This window comes from Glycine soja, chromosome 7 (genome assembly GCF_004193775.1).
Source record: "Glycine soja cultivar W05 chromosome 7, ASM419377v2, whole genome shotgun sequence".
Taxonomy (NCBI): Eukaryota; Viridiplantae; Streptophyta; class Magnoliopsida; order Fabales; family Fabaceae; genus Glycine; species Glycine soja.
In genome coordinates this window covers 9,535,559-9,554,624 of record NC_041008.1, presented here as the reverse complement: position 1 = coordinate 9,554,624, position 19,066 = coordinate 9,535,559, and the positions used below count along the sequence as shown (strand labels likewise).

General features: G+C 34.2%; 1 protein-coding gene across 3 annotated transcripts; it reads right to left on the bottom strand.

Annotated features, from left to right (window-relative positions):
- Positions 1–5,826: 5,826 nt before the first annotated feature.
- On the bottom strand, positions 5,827–18,348 carry LOC114418653 (WAT1-related protein At3g18200-like). Of its 3 annotated transcripts, none has more exons than XM_028384109.1 (11): positions 17,986–18,348; positions 17,331–17,431; positions 16,419–17,138; positions 15,623–15,924; positions 8,052–8,169; positions 7,658–7,720; positions 7,445–7,561; positions 7,111–7,354; positions 6,733–6,891; positions 6,461–6,612; positions 5,827–6,342 (listed from the first exon to the last, which is right to left on the bottom strand). In XM_028384109.1, the coding sequence occupies exons 4-11, from the start codon at positions 15,756–15,758 to the stop codon at positions 6,186–6,188; spliced, it is 1,146 nt and encodes a 381-aa protein (XP_028239910.1). In that variant the 5' UTR covers positions 15,759–15,924; positions 16,419–17,138; positions 17,331–17,431; positions 17,986–18,348; the 3' UTR covers positions 5,827–6,185. The 3 variants fall into 3 exon arrangements, with proteins under 3 accessions (XP_028239910.1, XP_028239911.1, XP_028239912.1); XM_028384110.1 differs by having other exon boundaries at positions 16,419–16,558; positions 17,986–18,346; XM_028384111.1 differs by lacking the exons at positions 15,623–15,924; positions 16,419–17,138; positions 17,331–17,431; positions 17,986–18,348 and having other exon boundaries at positions 8,052–10,502.
- Between the last annotated feature and the right edge of the window lie 718 nt (positions 18,349–19,066).

Here is a 19,066-nt window from a genome sequence, read left to right as displayed (position 1 = left end):
TTTTAAATTCCACTTTTGGTGTCATACATTTGATCTGATTTATGTTTAAAATTGTGCATCAAATATCTTTAATTATTAAAAGATGAAATATATTTAATAAATTAAAAGCAATGAATAATTTGCTAATAAATTGATTGAGTAAAAAGCAAAAAATTCAATGGAAAATTATGAAAATTGTTAACTAATTTATGTCTTTGAAATAAAATATTTTAAATTAAATCTTTACTTAATTTTCATAGACTCAAGTAAAATATTATATGGTTCCTACAAGTATTATATAAATTATTTATTTTAATTATATAAAAAATTGCATATTAATTTTTTTTATAAATTATAAATTGTAAATTTTCACTATAAAAATGTTTATTTGTTATAAATTTTAATTTTATAAAATATATATTTATTTTATGCAATTACAAGCCAAAATAATAGTTTTGTTGGTTTGATGAAAACATTTGTACTTATGAGTTATATGGTGTGAATGCATATGAAGATTTTGATGATGCCAAAAGATTGAAGCCATTCAAAGATTGATTCAAGTCAAGATCAAGAGATCAAGAGAAACGATTCACAATAGCCCTTTATGTGTTAAAAGAATCTCTTAAAAATGTTGCAAAGGTTTGGCCTTAAAAGACTTAAGTTTTTAAATCTCTTATAAAGTTTTAAAGAAGTTTTACATCTTTGAAAAATATGTATTTTTCTCTGGCAATCGATTACTAGAGGTTGTAATCAATTACCAGAAGCAAAAATGTTTTTGAAAAACTTTCAGAAAGTTTGAATTTGAATTTTTAAAAGCTGTGTGTAATCAATTACTAGTAACATAATGTTTTGAAATTCAAACTGAAAATACACGACTCCTCAAAATTAACTGTGTAATCAATTACCATAGATTTGTAATCGATTATCAGTAAGAAAATTTCAAAAATAACTCTAATAAGTCGCATCTCTTCATAAGTTTTTGAAAGGCCACCAAAGGCCTATAAATATGTGACTTGTGTTTGAAATTCTCCAGAGTTTTTCAGAACTTCATTGTCCTATTCTCTCACAAGAAAACCTTTGGTCAAACACTTGCAAAACTATTAAGAATTCTTATAAGTTCTTCAAGTTGTATCATTCTTCTCTTAAAGAGAGAAAAACATCTTCTGTACTTCAAAAGCAAATTGTTGTTAATCAAGAGGCAGTGAGTCTCTTGATTTGTAAGTTTTTCTGAACACGAGGGAAAGGTATCCCTAGGTGATTCAGAAGTTGTAAAAGAATTTATAAAGATAGTGAAAATCTCAAGTGAATTGCTTGAGGACTGAAGTAGGCACATGGAGTGGCCGAATCAGTATAAAACTGAGTTTGCAATTTTCTCTTCCCTAAACTCTTTTACTTTATTGCAGTTTAATTTTATTTTGCACATTTAAAGAAACATCAAATAAATTGTTCATTACTTCTTTTTTCTACATATTAAGTATGCATATTTCTTTTAAGGAGAGAATTAAAATTTGTTAGGGAAAATTTTTTAAACTTAATTCACCCTCCCCCTTCTTAAGTTATTGAGGTCACTTGTTCAACATATATATATATATATATATATATATATATATATATATATATATATATATATATATATATATATGATGAATTATGCTAATAAAGTGAGAAAAAATCACAGTCAAAATTATTTTTCCTTTTCCTTCTTTTTTCAAGTGTTGAATCACATCTATGAACATTCATCCTTCATATCTATTTAATCACATTTTCCAAGGTTAAATGCACAGACTCACACACATTGCCTCTGATTTCCTTAGTACTATCTTTCTTTCACTTTGTCTTTCTCTTTGTTTCACATTCCAATGTTTTTTCATAGAGTTCAAATATGATGAGGGTCAAAACTAAAGAACAACATCACAACCTCTTTGAGTGTTGCCTATGTTTTGAAATTCCCATTACAAGGTAACACTTCCTTTTCTTCACCTTCCTTTCAAGACATCCATTTGATTAGTTTTTTTGTTTATAAAACAAAGTTTTTCTAACATTGATTAATTTCTAAGGGGTTGAGATTGTGCTAGGTGAGATTCCTAACAATGTTTTTGCAATGTTTTTCTCTTTTGATTCCTAACAATGTTCTGAAGCGTTCTGGCAAGAGTTGGTAAGACAGAAAATATGAGAGATGGAAAAGAATAAAATCAGTAGGGAAATATTTGCTGATGAGATGACATTAGCACAACGACGAGAGTTGGAGGAGGAAGTTCTAAAGGAAATGGCATCAGAGAGAGCATTGGGTATGCCGATGCAAAAACAAGTTGGGAACTCAATTCTAGAATGAGTTTCCATGTCTTTTAACCCAAGAATGAGTTGGGACTGCCAAAGTAGTAATTTTAACAAATTTGGTGGGCCACGATCCCAATCATTATCCTATACTAATGTGTAGACAGATGATACAGATCAAGTGATCATGTTGGTTAGTGTTAGTGTCATGTTTAATATATGTTTTTTTCTTGCTTATTTTTTAATGAATTTTTTTTTTATCTTTTTTTTATCTCATTGCAAGCTAAGCCAATCATTGATCATTATGATGCCAAGCACAAAACAATCACACCTCCTACAATTGATAACAATAATAAGCATTGTCCATTTAGTTTGCCAAAGAAACCCATGCAAGGGTGGATTTTGATAATTGCTATTCAAGAGCACAAAATGCATCAAAAAGTAGCAATGTGCCTCCAATTTTATGGTTTCTTGTGTGAGATTTGTTAAATAACTGATTTCTTGTGAGTTTTGCACAGTGGAGACTTCATCTTGATGAATGATACTGTTTTCATTTGAATTTTTCAAGTTTTAAGCAAGGAAGATTTGGAAGTGCATGCTGAAGAGCTCGCTCAGTGCACAAGATTCACTAAGCGAGGCGACCTGCTCAGCGCGAAAGAGAACTCACCCAGCGTGAAGAAGAACCCTAGACAATACACACTGCCATTGTTTTGAGCAGTCAAACACTTCTGCTCAATGGTGCTCACTCCCACCTTGAATGTTCTATTCTTAGACACAGGAGCTTTCAAGACATATTTCCCGTTAGAATCAGATACTTCTATGTGTTCACCTTCCATATGCATTGAGAATCCTTTCTCTAGCAATTGTCCCAAACTTAGCAGATTGCTTTCCATGTTAGGAACATATAAGACATCACTGATAGTCACCTTGCTTCCATCTACTCTTCTTATGGCCACCTTGCCAATTCCTTTAGCCATCACTGACCTGCCATCACTAAATTTAATGCTTTTTCTCACTGTTTCATCAATTTCACAAAACCAATCTTTGTGTCCTGTCATGTGATTTGAACAACCAGTGTCCAAATACCACCATTCCTCAATGCCTGTTTCACTGTTAACAATAGCCATTAACAACACTGCTTCTTCATCATCAGAGTCACGCATAAATTGTGCTTCTTCACTTCTCTTCCTAAGCACTTTAGGATTACTACACTCATATGCATAATGGCCATACTTTTGATAGTTATAGCATTGAATGTAGTCCTTTGATTTCTTCTTTCCCTTTCCATTGTTTTCTCCTTCTTTCTTTTGATTCTCACTTTTAGAACCACTGCTTTCTTGTTTGTTATACTTCCACTTGCCTTTCCCTTTCTTATTCTTCCAAGAATCACCACCATCTTTCTTTTGATTTTGAGCAAATAGAGCTTTCTTGGAATCCTTCTCCTCTTTCTTGATACCTTCTCTATTCTTCATCTTTAACTCGTGTGCTTCCAAAGAACCCAGTAATTGCTCCAATTTCAACGTTTCTAGGTCCTTTGATTGTTCAATAGCAAAAACAACATGATCATAGTTTGGTGTTAAATCGGTGAGTACCTTTTCCACCTTCATCGAATCGGTCACCACCTCACCATAACTCTTCATTTGGTTTGTAAGAATCACCAACCTATTTACAAATTGCACCACCATCTCGTTTGATTCCATCTGAAGCAAACCCAGTTGATGCTGGAGTGTCATCAATCTCACTTTCTTGGTTTACTTGTTACCGGTGTAAGTTGTAGCCAACACATCCCATGCTTCTTTGGTCGTCTCATAGTCAATGATTTTCTCCAAGACATTTGAATCCACACATTGATGAATTAGGAAGATCGCTTTATCATCTTTCTTCGGTGTTCACAGTGAGTTGCCCTATGTGCCTCTGTGGGATTCGTCTCGAATGATGTGACGTTGGTGCTTATGGTATCAAGCACGCCTTGATATCTGAATACCACCTTCATTTGCGCCATCCACCTCTCATAGTTGGTTCCATCAAAGATTGGTAGTTTCACTAGAATTTGGTCGTTGTTCTTTAACGTCACCATTATTCACCGTCGTGGATCGTATAACTCTGATACCAATTGTTGGAATTGATCAACGTTTCGTGGTGGTATTTTGCAAAGGATTGAACAAGAGAGAGAGAGAAAAAAAACGTGAATAAAAACAAATAATGACTTCTTGAAAATAGGAATTAAGTGCCTGAAAAACAATCACAATTTTATGACAAGGGTTTACATACTATTTATACACTGAGTAAGGTTTAATCATAGTTAGTTAACAACCCAACTATTATGGCTAACCTCTAATACATTTCACAAACTAACAAAATTGGACAATTACATTTGAATTACATTATTTTTAACATTTACTCCCAAATGACATGATCGTGAGAGGGCATTAGTTAAGTGTCAAATAGAAAGCCCAATTGTCTTTGGTTATATATAAAAAAAATCTTGTATCATGATGATAACATTATGTGATATCATTGAATAAGATATAATGATCTCTTATTACTCTGCGTTCTGGTTACCTTTTGTATCTTCTCTAACTTGGTGAACTGAGGATCCATTGTTAAAGAAGCAAATTGAGTTGTATGTACAACATTCTTACAATATTGCTTCTTTTTGCAGTGAATAGAAACACAACCTGTGGAAATCTGTTTTTCCCATTGTGCAATATTTTATGGACTGTTCCAGCATATTATTTTCAAAATTACTACAAAAAAATGAAAGCTCTCCCTTTAAAAATATTTCAGTTTCTAACTAATTGCTTATTTGAATGAATAAAATGGACAAAATAAGATTGTCAACCAGCAGGCACCGTTTATATTTTGTTAGCAAGAACTACAACTATTTCAATTGCACCAAGTGAATCACATTCTAGGATATCAACTTTTAAAAATAGTTATTTTTAATTATAATAAAAATATTGAAGGAATACATATGGTTTTATGAGTGTCAACCATTAGTAACTGCATCATCATCAATTCTTTCTTGAACCGCAAAGGATCCTGGTTCGTACCAATTATCCAATCTTCAGCAGTATATTGTGGCATTACCGGCAAGTTGAAGAATCTCTTTGTGGGATATAGATGTTCTGTTAGTAAGCAAAAACTACGCTACTTTACTCCTAACATTCTACCATTAAAAGAACTACAAAGACAAACATAAACTGAGATATTTCATTCATTAATGATTATAGATGTAGATGAATACACTTATATAACCTAAGGGATGTTAATCAATGGATAATAATTATTCAAGTGTCAACATCATGTTATTTTAACATAAATAAAATAAAAACTATAATTTATAAATATCTAACTCCATCCTGTATAATCTGAGTCACTTAATCATTCTTCTTTTGGGCCTCTTTCGGCCCATCCTATCATGTTCATTAAACCTTTAAGGAAAAATTTGGTATTTTTTGTTAACTTCTTATCCTTAATTAGTTGATATGGAGAACTCTGGTTATTAATAGCTAACCAAGATAAATAGACATAATTTCTCAAGGTTCTTTTTAATATCTGAAAACTGAAAAGTGAAAACTTGTCAATAGCCGTAGTATTCATGTATAGTCAATCTAATGTACAGCTCATAGAGTCTTGTTTGTATCATTGACATGACACATATGCTAACATTGCCTACATATTTGACCTTGTAAGCAAAGGTCAATGAATTAGCTTCTCTGATAAAAACAAAAAACAAATAAAACGCACCAGCAGGCTTTATTCCTCAACCCAACTTAGCCTTGAGCACTCTGACTCTAATAATTTTGGTTATATCACTTGAAATGCTGCTAACCAGGACCATATATCAGTGGTTAACTGGTTGTTCAAATACTTAAAACCAGAACTAGATAGTTTGCCTCAGTCATCAGTCAACAGATGGATATGTCATGTCATGGTATGTCTTTTGGAACAGAAACCGTTTCTTTATTCTCTTCCTCTGCCTTAAGCAAGGGGTTTGTTAGTGATGGCTCAGTCACTTTTTTTTCGTTGTTTTTGCCCCAAAGGACCAAGTATAGACCAAGCACAATGAGAATTGCACCAATAAGCCTGAAATAAAAATTGAAAAACTCAATTAGGAAATTCTGTACTTCTGACAATTTTATTTATAAATGTAAAATTGATAGGAACAAATATTCCACAAATGATTAGCAAATTTAACGCGTACCCTCCAGAGTATAGCTGATCACCAAGAATTAGTGCTGCCATGACAGCAACTAGAATAGTTTGCACTGGCTGGAAGACAGCAACAAACACAGGACCACCCTTTTGAATACACCATGTTTGGAGAGATATGACAACGCCGGATGCTATAATTCCCTGCAATTATCATCATGCAATAGTGAATTGAATTAACTTCAAAATTTCCAACACCAGGGACTACATGCGTCACGCAAACCAAAATTAATGATATTTGAGAATTGAATTGACGAATATTACAGCATATAGAATGATAAAAAGCTCCTCTAGTGATTGTATCTTCCAATTTTCCAAGTCATTTTCTGCAAAGGCTGCTATGATCAAGAATTGGATCAATCCAAAGAAGCATGTAAAAGAGGTGAGGGTTAGTTTTGCTGGATACTTCTTCACCACAGGAGCCTGCACCAAATTTTTACTTTACCAGTCAGGTCATAAAATTGGTGATATTGAACAAGTAAATTTCACAAACATATGTCTGCTCACATGCAAACCCTGCCAATTATACTATAATATATTTGTAAGGATACGTTTATCTTAAGTATGAAGCAACATAATGGTTATCTGAATACTGAAATTTCAGTTTATATAATCTTCTTATGTCATGATTATTGACAAGACCTGAAAAACTATCCAGCCAGCCCATGATAAACAATGTCCAAGCAAGTATATGCAACCCCAAGTCCAATTTTGAACTTTTGTTGACTGATCTACTTCTAAAGTGTCTCCTTGTATCTGGTCCATCTGCAGGTGAAGAAGAGGAGGACCTTTGTATAGAGTTATTACTGTGGCACCCCCCACACTGGCAATGGTTCCAAGAACTTTTGCCAATCCATCTCTCCTTGTGATGTTGACTTCTTCAAGCCTGGTAAAAATCAAATGATATCATCAAGTTATAGCAACATTACGACATAATATAATAAAGAATGTCACAAGGAGATGCAACGTGATTTACCTTAAAGCCAAGGCCAAGATAAAAGTAATTGCAGGAACCGAGTTTTGCAAGGCAGAAGCAAAAGTTGGAGAAGCATAGTATAATCCCAACAAGTAAAACCCTTGGTTTGCGGTGATCCTACATTGCCAAGGAAAAGTATGGAAAGAAAAAAATATTAGAACTCATAAGAATGAAATATGAGTATGGAAATCTGCAATTTGTATACATTCTTACCCCAGTAATGCAAGTAGGAAGAACTGAACAAGTAAAGATAAAGTGAGGGGTGGTCTTTGATTCCTGATTATAAAGATATTGACATTGCTTCATGTTAAAATTAGGAGTAAATAGTTGATGCATTAACAGTGTAAAGAATTTATACACCACCAACCAATTAAAAATTGCCATGGCATGATTTTTCCAATAACTACCTTACAAGTCTTACCTGGCATTTGGTAAAAAAGAAAAGTCTTACCTGGCAAGATTTTTTATTGATTGAAAGTGTAAAAAAAATTATGATGACAGTCTAAAAATATATATAGCTCAAAGGAAAATGAATTCAAAGGAAACAACATAAAAGATTTCGATAGGAAAGGTGAAAAGTGAAAACAAGCTTCATCTGGAAACTCACTTCTCTAACACATAAGCAAATGGGCTCAACAAAAGCAAGGCAATCAAATTTCGGTAAACGGGGTAAACGACTTGGCTGACTCCAATATTTAGTGCAAGTCTAGACACAATGTGATATCCTGCAAAGCACAACTGCAGGGTAAGCAATGCCACAAGAAGCTTCACTTTCTCTGTCACAACACTAGCCATTCTTGTATAACTTGTTGATGAGGGGATATAAGAGTGAAAGGTGCTTATATAGAGAGAAAAATGTTGAAGGAATATAGTATTTTAAATCTCTTGTTATTGTTAACATCAGTAGTTAGTTATGTTGTTTGATGTATCGGAATAGCTGCTACTAAGATATGTAAACGTTTAAAATACACGCTAAGTTATTCATGCACTACAAAATCTTGGATATAATACAATTTATTTTGCTCTCGTTGACTTTGAATTGAATAATTTAGTGAGACAGAGTCAAGGTGCATCACGTTACTCTGGTAGCTAGAGAGTAACCAACCTCTATCATTTGAATGAACATGTTCCCACCATCCCTTTTTCATACTATGTTTATTAGACCGCTGTCCCAACTCTCTATCTTTTGTAGAGATTAATCATTGCATTATTTTTATGTTAATCTATTCATTTAGCTCTTATAGTTGTCCTCATTTTAAGTTTTAATTCCCATATAAGAAAATTATACATTATAGTCCTTACACAGTTTTTGTAGCAGTTTATCACTGCCAAAAAGTTTTTATAGTGGTTTTATACTGTCAGAGATTGTTGTCTGATGTTAGTATTAAGGACCAAAACTTAACTTTTATGCATATGTAGAGATAAAAAACTTATCATTTTCAAGTATAGAGGCTAAAACTCAAAATAAATATAATTATAAGAGCCATATGAATAGTTTAACTTTTTTTTTTCTATTCTCATAAATCTAATCCAACAGAGATTTGATTATTTTTCTTACATAAAATTTGAAGCCACATATCAACCATGATAATGATGATGATTGGCTGCTCCAGACTCAATGATTCTTTTGAATGCTTTTAAATGAGGGGAATAATGAAAATATGAATCAAAGATGCATGTGCTACTGTTTACAACTAGGTATATTTTATGATTAAACTTTCCATGTTGCCCTGAAAATTGGCATAAATTGCTTGAGTTTTTCTTTTGGTCTTCTTTTGTAGCAGAGACAATCTTTTCCACGAATTGATGTTTTTTATTGAGTTGTTATTAGATGTAATGCGGTTTTTTAAAGAATGAAACTACTAACCTTGATACTTGTTTTCAATTTCTACAAATAAAAATAAAGCTAAGCATTATATTCATACTAGACAAATATCTTAGTTAGCCTTGAAATAATTCAGTGTTGTGAGACATGAAAGAAAATGTGTGGGTTTAAGCCTTACGAGGTAATCCAACCCTTTCTTTTTCTTTTTGAGACCTTTTTTCAGTGAGCTTTCTCAGAGTTCTTCAGTGGTTGGTACTCCCTTGAATATAAAATTTTAATCATTACATCAACTAGATCATGGGAGGAACATTATTGACTCGATGTACTTATTCATGAACCTAAGGTTAGATTGGTTCATCCAAGTGTCAAGCAAAAAAGAAAAAAGAAAACAAACATGTAATTGAAGAAGTGTGAGAATATTCGGGATTGAGAGACTATTAGTGGATGATACATTATGTATCAGCTGCACCGCATAGGAGAGAGGCAACAAGATTTGTTTAATAAATTATAAAATCACTAACTAATATGTGATTCGCTGGTAGCAAAGTTCATTTATTTTGATTGCATACTTTAATATATTATGGCATTATGATTGGCTACATCTATCTCTCTGCCAAATGTCAATCCTTTTAAAACCAATTCACCGTCCACTACTAAAATTTAGACTCGTTGTTTTTCATCTTGTTGCATTAATCTACTCAAATAGAAGGCAAAGTCTATCAGTTTTTACTTTTCTACATTCAATTGTAGTGTTTTTTTTTTTTTGGCACAACTGTGGTAATAGGGGTTTGGTAGAGCCAAGCACTTCTATTCAGATTGGAAACTACTTGCAACAATTACTTGAATGTTCAACGAATTTCATTTTAATTAGACAGTGTAACTAACTTAAAGAAAAAGAAACAAGTGACTGGCATACGACTGCTAATCGATATCAAATTTCAGTTAACAAAACCATATATGCCCACATGCTGTGTCCAAATCGCAGCTTATTCGATTTGTTATCAAATTAATGTGTTTGTCCTACTTATTTTTAAAATGAATAATAATTCAATGGTGATTGGCATATGTTAATTTTATGTCTCTATCACGAAAAGTTGACACCGCACTCTTAACTAGGTTGGTGATCACTCATTAATCACATAAGAACTTGTATTGAGGACTTTGTTTACTTTTTTAATTCAAGAGTTTGTTTAATTTTATTAACCCACATTATATACAAATCGAATGAACATGTGGGGTAGCAGAGCTTCAGGCGTAAGGGCCAGAAATTTCTCAGTAAGTGTCAATATCCCCTTTCAGAGTTCAAATTTAGATGCTTTGTAAATCAAATTGACCTTCACTACACTTCAACATGTATTACAATAAGTTAATAACAACAATCAGTTTCATAAGAGTAAAAAACTAGTTTGTATGCGTTTTGGTGTCACCATTTTGTTTGCAGTGAGAAGTAATTCACATATTTACTCTCCAATCACGTATCTGTGGAGACAAGTTCACTCTCCAATCACTGATTCTAAACTAAAATGAATCACAAAGAATGAATACGTTCATCAATGCTGAGTTCTTCAAAGCACAATTCCTAATAACAAGCAATATATATACAATAAACCAGGGCAATCCAAGACAATTATCAACAGTACATCAAGGTTGGGCTCTTTAATAATTCATTTCAAAGCTAGCCTGAACTTGGCACCTTACAAGTTAGAACTGGTCCCTGTAGATCCTGAGTACTTGAAAGATAATAATTTGAATATATTGTAATTCTGTCTTTCAAAGAGTGAATACAAGACTTATTTATAAGCTGTCAACGACCTAATTAAGAAAAGAAATAAAATGGAACAAAATCTGTACAAATAAAAAAAAATCAAATCTGTACTAATTACAGAAGAAAATCTGTGCTAATTATGGAATGTATCACAACACTCCCCCTCAAGCTAGTGAATGTACATCTATCATTCCCACCTTGCAAGTAAGGTCTTGAAGCTGCTCCGTGGGAAGTCCCTTGGTGAACATATCAGCCAACTGAAGCTTTGAAGGGATGTATTTGGTAGCTATAAGACCACTGTCCAATTTCTCCTTAATGAAATGTCGATCAATCTCTATGTGCTTTGTTCGATCATGTTGAACTGGATTGGGTGCAATATTGATGGCGGATTTATTATCACAAACCAGTCCCATAGGAGCTTCATATTTTATTTTGAGGTAATCAAGTATGATCTTCATCCATAACAACTCACAAACACCTTGAGCCATAGCTCTGAATTCTGCTTCTACACTTGATCTTGCAACCACATTTTGCTTCTTACTCCTCCACGTTACTAAATTTTCACCCAAGAACATGTGGTATCCTGTGGTAGATCTCCAATCAGCAATTGATCCTGCATAGTCAGCATCAATATATACTTTCATGGATAAATTTTTCTCATTTTTAAACAACAACCCTTTTCCAAGAGAAGACTTCAAGTACTGAATGATCCTATTTACTGCCTGCAAATGTCTCTCTTGGGTCATGCATGAATTGACTAACCACACTAACTGCATAGGCTATATCAAGCCTAGTGTGGGATAAGTAAACAAGTTTTTCCACAAGTCTCTGGTACTGTGTGTTCTCTACCTTTGGGATTTCTTCATCATTTCCAATCCAGTGATTTTGCTCTATGGGCGCTCTAGTGGTTTTACAGCCCAACTTGCCAACTTCTTTGAGGAGATCAAGTATATATTTTCTCTGAGAAATGAAGATACCCTGCCTAAAGTATGCAACCTCTATCCCGAGGAAGTACTTTAGCTTCTTGAGATCCTTCATCTCAAATTGGGCAGCTAACCTCTCCCTCAAGGTTTGTTCTTCAAGCTCATCATCGCCTGCAATAATTATATCCTATGTTGTCAATCGCGGGCTTCGCGGCCGCTATCGCGGCGGAACGGAGTGGCGCGGCCCCCATCCGCGACGGGGATGGACATAGCGGCGCGGTTCAACGTTGCGGTTGGCGCGACCACTATTGCGGCGGAGCATGGCGGTGCGGCGCGGGATCTGAACTAGATTTTCGCGCCGCTACATTGAAGCCGTCGAAATTCCGAAAATGCCCTCACTTAATACGTGAAAGTGAGGGTATTTTCATTTTTTATTACCTGCTCAAGGCTCCGCTGGAAGTCAAAAACCCTAGCGCTTGCTGTTCTCCACACCTGTTAGGTAGCGATACCCCGACGACACTGCGACACCGACGAGCGCCGCCACTTCCTCCATGCCCAGGAGCACGCTGCAAGTCTGCGACACTGTTAAGTCTGTGCCGCCCCCGCCACCTTGCTTGAGGTTTTCCATTTTTTGTTTTCCTAATTATTTAATTGCCTTTTTTTTCAGTGTGGGTGCCACGAGCTGGGCCTGGGATATGTGTTTATAATCAATTTACGGTTTGATTATGTGTAGAAGGTTCCGTTTGGCGTAGGATCAACATCTACATTTGAAAGTTAGGTGCAAAGAATAAAAAATGAAAGAAAAAAATATACATACATGAATAATTGAAAATATATTTTTAATGTGTATTATTTACTGTTTAGTGAAATAATTAATAAGTTTAATTCTGGAATACTTTTATTTTTTTATTTAAGATATTGTATTATAAATTAAAAATAGGTTTGATATGAAAAAATACTTTAACTTTAAAATAAAAGTATTTTTTGTTAATAAGTTTTTTTTTATTTCAAACAAGCTATCAATTTTAGATTTTTTATTTCAAACAACTTAAAAAATTTACTTTTTTGGACAGGAAATTTTTTACTTATTTTCTATTCATTTCATCTTTTTTCCCTAAAAATCATAGGTAAAACATTTTAATTATAAATAATTTTTGGACTCCATCAATATATTTTAATTTTGTAAGACATTAAGTGCAGATTTTGTATTGTAGTACGAAATTGGCTTAAGGTTTGAACTCTTTTTGAACTTATATATATACATATTATTAATTATTTAACATATATAAAAAACATTAGAATAACAATCATCCCGCTATCCGCTATCCCGCTATCCCACTTTTGGGGTCGGCCGCTCCGCTTCGCTACGCCGGTATTGACAACTATGATTATATCATCGACATAGACCAAGAGCAAAGTAAGTTTACCATCTTGGGAGTGTTTTATAAAGGGAGTATGGTCACCTTGGCTTTGCTTGTACCCCAAAGATACCATAGCTAGAGTGAACCTACCAAACCAAGCCCGAGGAGACTACTTGAGACCATATAGGACCTTCTTTAGTCTGCAAACTTTATGTCCTCCATTAGTGGCACCATATCTAGGAGGAATCTCCATGTACACTTCTTCCAAGCTTCCATGTAAGAAGGCATTTTTAACATCAAATTGATGCATCTCCCAACCAAAGTGCGCAGCTAAGGAGATGATGATCCTAACTATATTCATTTTTTCCACTGGAACGAATGTCTCCTCATAATCAATCTCATAGGTTTGGGTGTATCCCTTTGCAACCAACCTTGTCTTATACCGGTCCAATGTGCCATCAGCCAGATATTTAACTGTATATACCCACCTACAACCCACTGCCTTTTTGTCTTTTGGTCTCTCTACAATCTCCCAAGTCTCATTCCTTTCCAATGCACTCATTTCTTCGTTCATGGCTCAAACCCAGTTCTCATCCTTTAAGGCTTCTTGTACTGATGTAGGGATTATGATAGAATCAATAGCTGAAATAAAACTCTGGTGCTATAGAGAAAGATTTTTAGTAGACACAAATTGGGATATAGGATATTTGGCACAAGATCTTTTTCCTTTTCTTAAGGAAATTAGCAAATCATCTAAATTAGATTCACAAGAGGCATCTAAGGTGTCCTCAAGAGTATGGGTTCTTACCTCCGATTTGGATGATTGAAGTTGTTGTTGGACCAAGTCGGGTTTTTTTCTTCGCTGGTACTGGTTTCCAAAGTTTTTGTCCTCCTTATGTTGAACTGGTGATGATGTTGGTTCAGGGTCTTTGTCATCCTTTGTAGGAGTGGAATCCTATAACAAGGGAAAACATGACAACTCGGGGATTTCAGCTTCTAGACTATTCTCCCCCTGAAGCGGAGGACTAGTGAAGAAAGACTTTATTTCATGAAAAGTGACATCTTTGGAAACATAGACACGACGACTTTAAGGGTGATAACATTTGTATCCCTTTTTGTTTAAGGCATAACATATGAAAACACATTTTTGATAGCCCGATGATCTAACTTTCCCCGATGGGGACCATGAACATGAACAAAGACAGAACATCCAAAGACACGACTCTAAAGACTGGCCATAATGGGAACAAACGGGTAAAATGTGATCATGAGTTGAGTAGGACTAACACCATTTAAAACACGAGAAGGTAACCTATTTATCAAGTAAGTAGCAGTTAGAACAGCTTCCCCCCGATAAGACTTAGGAACAGACATTTGGAAGAGGCGTCCACACAAGTTAACTCATGAACAACACCATTATCTTTGAGGAAATTGGAAAGGTTTTGATTCACATACTCTCTCCCATTATCAGAACACAATCTTTTAATTGAGCTCCCAAATTGTGTTTGAATTATACGATAAAAGTTTGGAAAAATTCAGATTTGTCTTTCATGAAAAATATCCAGGTAACCCGAGTGCAGTCATCAATAAAAGAAACAAACCACTTTGCACCAGAAATATTACTAATAGGTGCAGGTCCCCACACATCTAAATGAACAAGATCAAAAGGTTTAGAACTTTTATTAGTACTGGGAAGAAAAGTTGTTCGATGGTGTTTTGCAAACTCACAAACATCACAATGAAAAGACTCGACTGACCTTTTTGTAAAAAAAAGAAATAAAGACTTAAGGACACTAAACGGAGGATGACCCAAACACTTGTACTGAAGCCATATTTGGGAGGATGACCAAGGTTCTGAACTTGTCTGATGATTGGAAGTGAGAGCCTTTTATCTGGTACACTCCTTATTGTCCTCATGCTGCAAGTAGTATAACCCACCCTACTCTTTAGCAATTCCAATCATCCTCCCCATGGCAAGATCCTAGAAAACACAATGGGAGTGGAAAAATGTCACAACACAGTTTAAGTCCTAGGTGATTTTATGAATAGACAAGAGGTTATTAGATAGTTTGGGAACATAGAGCACATTGTTCAAATGAAGGGAAGATTGAAGTTGAATGTTACCACAACCAATAATAGGGATATGAGAACCATTAGCAACAATGATGTGTTGGTTACCAATTAAAAAGGTGTAAGATGAAAAATAAGAAGAGTGAGGTGTCATATGATCAGTAACACCAGAGTCTATAATTCAGATATTTTCAGTACCAGAAGCATTAAAGGATAGGAAGCTAGAACTCTTACCAGCCATGGTTAGAGAACAAGAGCTAGATGTCTTACTGAAAGGATCCATAAAGGCTCGTAGACGTTCCAATGACGACGGCGGAAGGTGGTTGACGGCATCGAACTGCGACCAGTGGTATACGCAGTGACCGGGCATTGAAACAGTATCAACTGCAGCAATGAAGGCTGCCTGGAAGAATGCAGAAGCAGATCCCCTTGGATCGGAGGCTCTGATACCAACTTGAAAGATAATAATCTGAATATTATTGTAATTCTGTCTTTCGAAGAGTGAATACAAGACTTATTTACAAGCTGCCAATGACCTAATTAAGAAAAGAAATAAAATGGAACAAAATCTGTACAAATAAAAAAAAAATCAAATCTGTACTAATTACAGAATAAAATCTGTGCTACTTATAGAATGTATGACAACATGAGTAATTTGAGCCATGATTGGATTAGTTTATTTTGAAGAAATAAATTCACTTTTTTCATCTTGAAAGAGCTTTAGAAGAAAAAGTGATTCTTTTCCCATAAATAATCCCAACCAAACATGTACTCAATCTGTTGGCAACAAAAAGCAATGATTCACGCAACAAATCATAATACAGGTGCTTAACTTAATCTCAAAATGCTCCATTTTATTCAACAATGTATGTTACAGAGAAAGAGAGTGCAGCTGAAAGCTCTGTAAAAAGTGGTGGTAAAGTAACTTTGAAGTATGACAAATAGGAGTCAGTGTCTTATTTGATAACTGCATGCATTATCATCAAATAATTCTCGTGATCTAATCAATCATTATTGAGGAGTTTCATACCTTCTCAATGCGTGCACGCTCCAGTTGGAAGATAGGTTTGTGTTCTCTAGTCAAAACAATGGCCTTCAGCTGTGTCTGGACACCATCTGGGTGATTTTGGGATCCATTAGTTGACCGAGCTAATACTGCCTTGGCATCTCCTATATTTGCAACCACAACCTAACAAATACTCATCAAACAGGAAAGGCCAAAAACAAATTACAACTGACTTTAAAGAAAACAGAAACAAACCAAGAGCTGAATTCATCAAAAGATTGTTCAACAAAATACCCATAATTATACTGCCTATGATGTTTATCTGCAGTTAGCATCAGACAGCAGCAGTGTAAACTACTAGTATGGTAAATGGAAAGCAAATATCTGCAGTATGATGTTTATCTGCAGTAGATCTCATAAAGGAAATTGCTCACATTTTAAAACAAATATCTCCAGAGAAAGACACAAGAATTCATTTCAAGCATTCGATTTATCAAATGATCAGGTCATCATCTGCTTTTCATCTGTAAATTGGGCTAATTTTTCCTTATTAGTTTATTGAGACGCATTGCATCAACTCAACTGTGGGGATCTTTAGACTAATTAGCCTAACAGACCAAATTCAGAACCTACAACATCTTACACACTTCACACCGTTACCTGAGATTGAAAAGATCACTTCTCAACCATATAGCATTTATGTCTTATTTCCTGGTTCCTCAACCAACCAAGAGATAAATACATCTGCGTTTCCAAACCATACTACTCAGTTAAGAATGGCTGCACAACTGTCCTTAAATTGGTTCTTAAATATGAACTAACAGATAAACAGAGAACAACCAAAACCAAGAAATAGATTTTTCAGTTTGCCACAGCCTTAAGAGCCTAAGTGATCTAAGTATACATGAAATTAGACCAAGTAAAACACCAACTCACGTGGTAATCCTGCTGAAAGAACATTCTGATGCAAATGCTTTCGAGCATATTCTGCAGCTAACCGGCCTCCATGTCCATCATAAATAGCAAAGTGTGCACATCTGAAAATCAAGCAACCAGAGTTACCAAGAAATAAAGTACGCCATAAGTCCAGAAGCACAAACCACCACTAATGAAGAGCAATTATTGCATGAGCACATGAAAAGCAAAACATTAGAAATAACTTCAGCAAGGGCTTTGTTTTCTTTTTCAATTATAATTTTTAATGTAGAATTTTTTTTATTGTTTGAGCATGCATGCTTTGCTTGCACATTCACATGTCTTTCACTCATAAATTACATACTACTGAGATATATTATTGCAAATCCAGAAATTTCTAAAATTCACTCGGTTATTGAATGGCCATAACTTAGCATCATCTTGAAACTCCTAACTTTTGAAGTGTCAATGTCAAATCCTAATCCTAAAAGCATGAACATTTCAAAAAAATCCAGTATAATACAATAAAGTTGATACACAAATGGCAGCTCACATCCCTTTTTTGGCTTTTTTTACTTTTCTTTTCAAAAAGTAGGAAACTTTGACAATAATAAAACTAAAACATTATACACAAACAAAAAAAGAACCTCAAATTTCCAGGGTAATCTAAACTTACGTCGAGAAGCATGACCGACGCATCTTCCATGGTGTGCCTGGCGCCCTTATCTTCAGTGGCATCAGCTTCAATGAGAAAAGATGGTTCCTTTACGCCATTACCATCGGTACCCGTTCAACAAGATTCGACCTTTGGCTTCTTGGATGCAACAGCATTCTCCTTGCTCTCTGAATCAGCAGCTTCGCGCTTCTAGGTCTCTGTGCTTTCGCTCATTTTTCTTCCCTTGTTTTCCAGCCACGACTTGGGGAAGTGCTTCAAACCCTAGAAATCATTGTGGTGCATATTATTGCTCCACTTTCTCTCCAATTGAATTTGAATTTTTAGTTATGAGAGTGTAAATTTATTTATTTTTAACCCGAGAGATGATGTTTCAACGGTTTTTTTATTTTAATTTAAATAAATAAATAAATATATATATATATATATATATATATAATTTCCTTTCATTTTTTTCTCTTTTACACAACTAAACTCACTTTTCTATTGTCTATGGTTACTTCATTATTTCTTATTTTATGTTTGCATTCTTTTGTGATTCCGAAATAATTCCAATGAATTCTTAAACTAACCATTTTTCACTAAACCTTATAAACAACTAACAATTTAATTATTATTATTTTACTAAAAATAATCATATTGGAATCTTAAGATGTTATATTTCGTTCATGCATCAGTCACAATGGTATAGGTTGAGCTATTTTTTGGTGCACCATTAATAGGAGGGCATTTGTTTAGGTAACAAATTTGCAAGAGATATATAAAATTCATTGTCACAATCGCAATGACATATTATTGATCGCGTATATAAAACAACATTTTCATTTTTGAGTTTAATTTCTATGTAATTTTTTTATAATATTAACCAATTAAAAATTAAATTGCACACTATAATAATTAATAATTAAACTTTTGTTTGACAAAAATTCATAATGAAACTTATTTCTCTATTCCTTGTCTCCAATTTTATTTTCATTCGGACCGTAACTAATTTTATGTTTACACTTTTTTTTTAAGAAACATTTACACATTCATTTTTTTTGGGTATAAATACACATATTCATTTATAAAACTTGTACAGTAC

Excerpts from the sequence above, each read along its gene's own strand:
- LOC114418653 (XM_028384109.1), bottom strand. The coding sequence starts at position 15,758 with ATGCCCGGTCACTGCGTATACCACTGGTCGCAGTTCGATGCCGTCAAC. Across the intron at positions 8,170-15,622 it reads TTGTTCTCTAACCATGGCTG|GATATCACATTGTGTCTAGA; the intron begins GTAAGAGTTCTA and ends TGTGCTTTGCAG. Across the intron at positions 6,613-6,732 it reads TTTTTATCATTCTATATGCT|GGAATTATAGCATCCGGCGT; the intron begins GTAATATTCGTC and ends TGATAATTGCAG.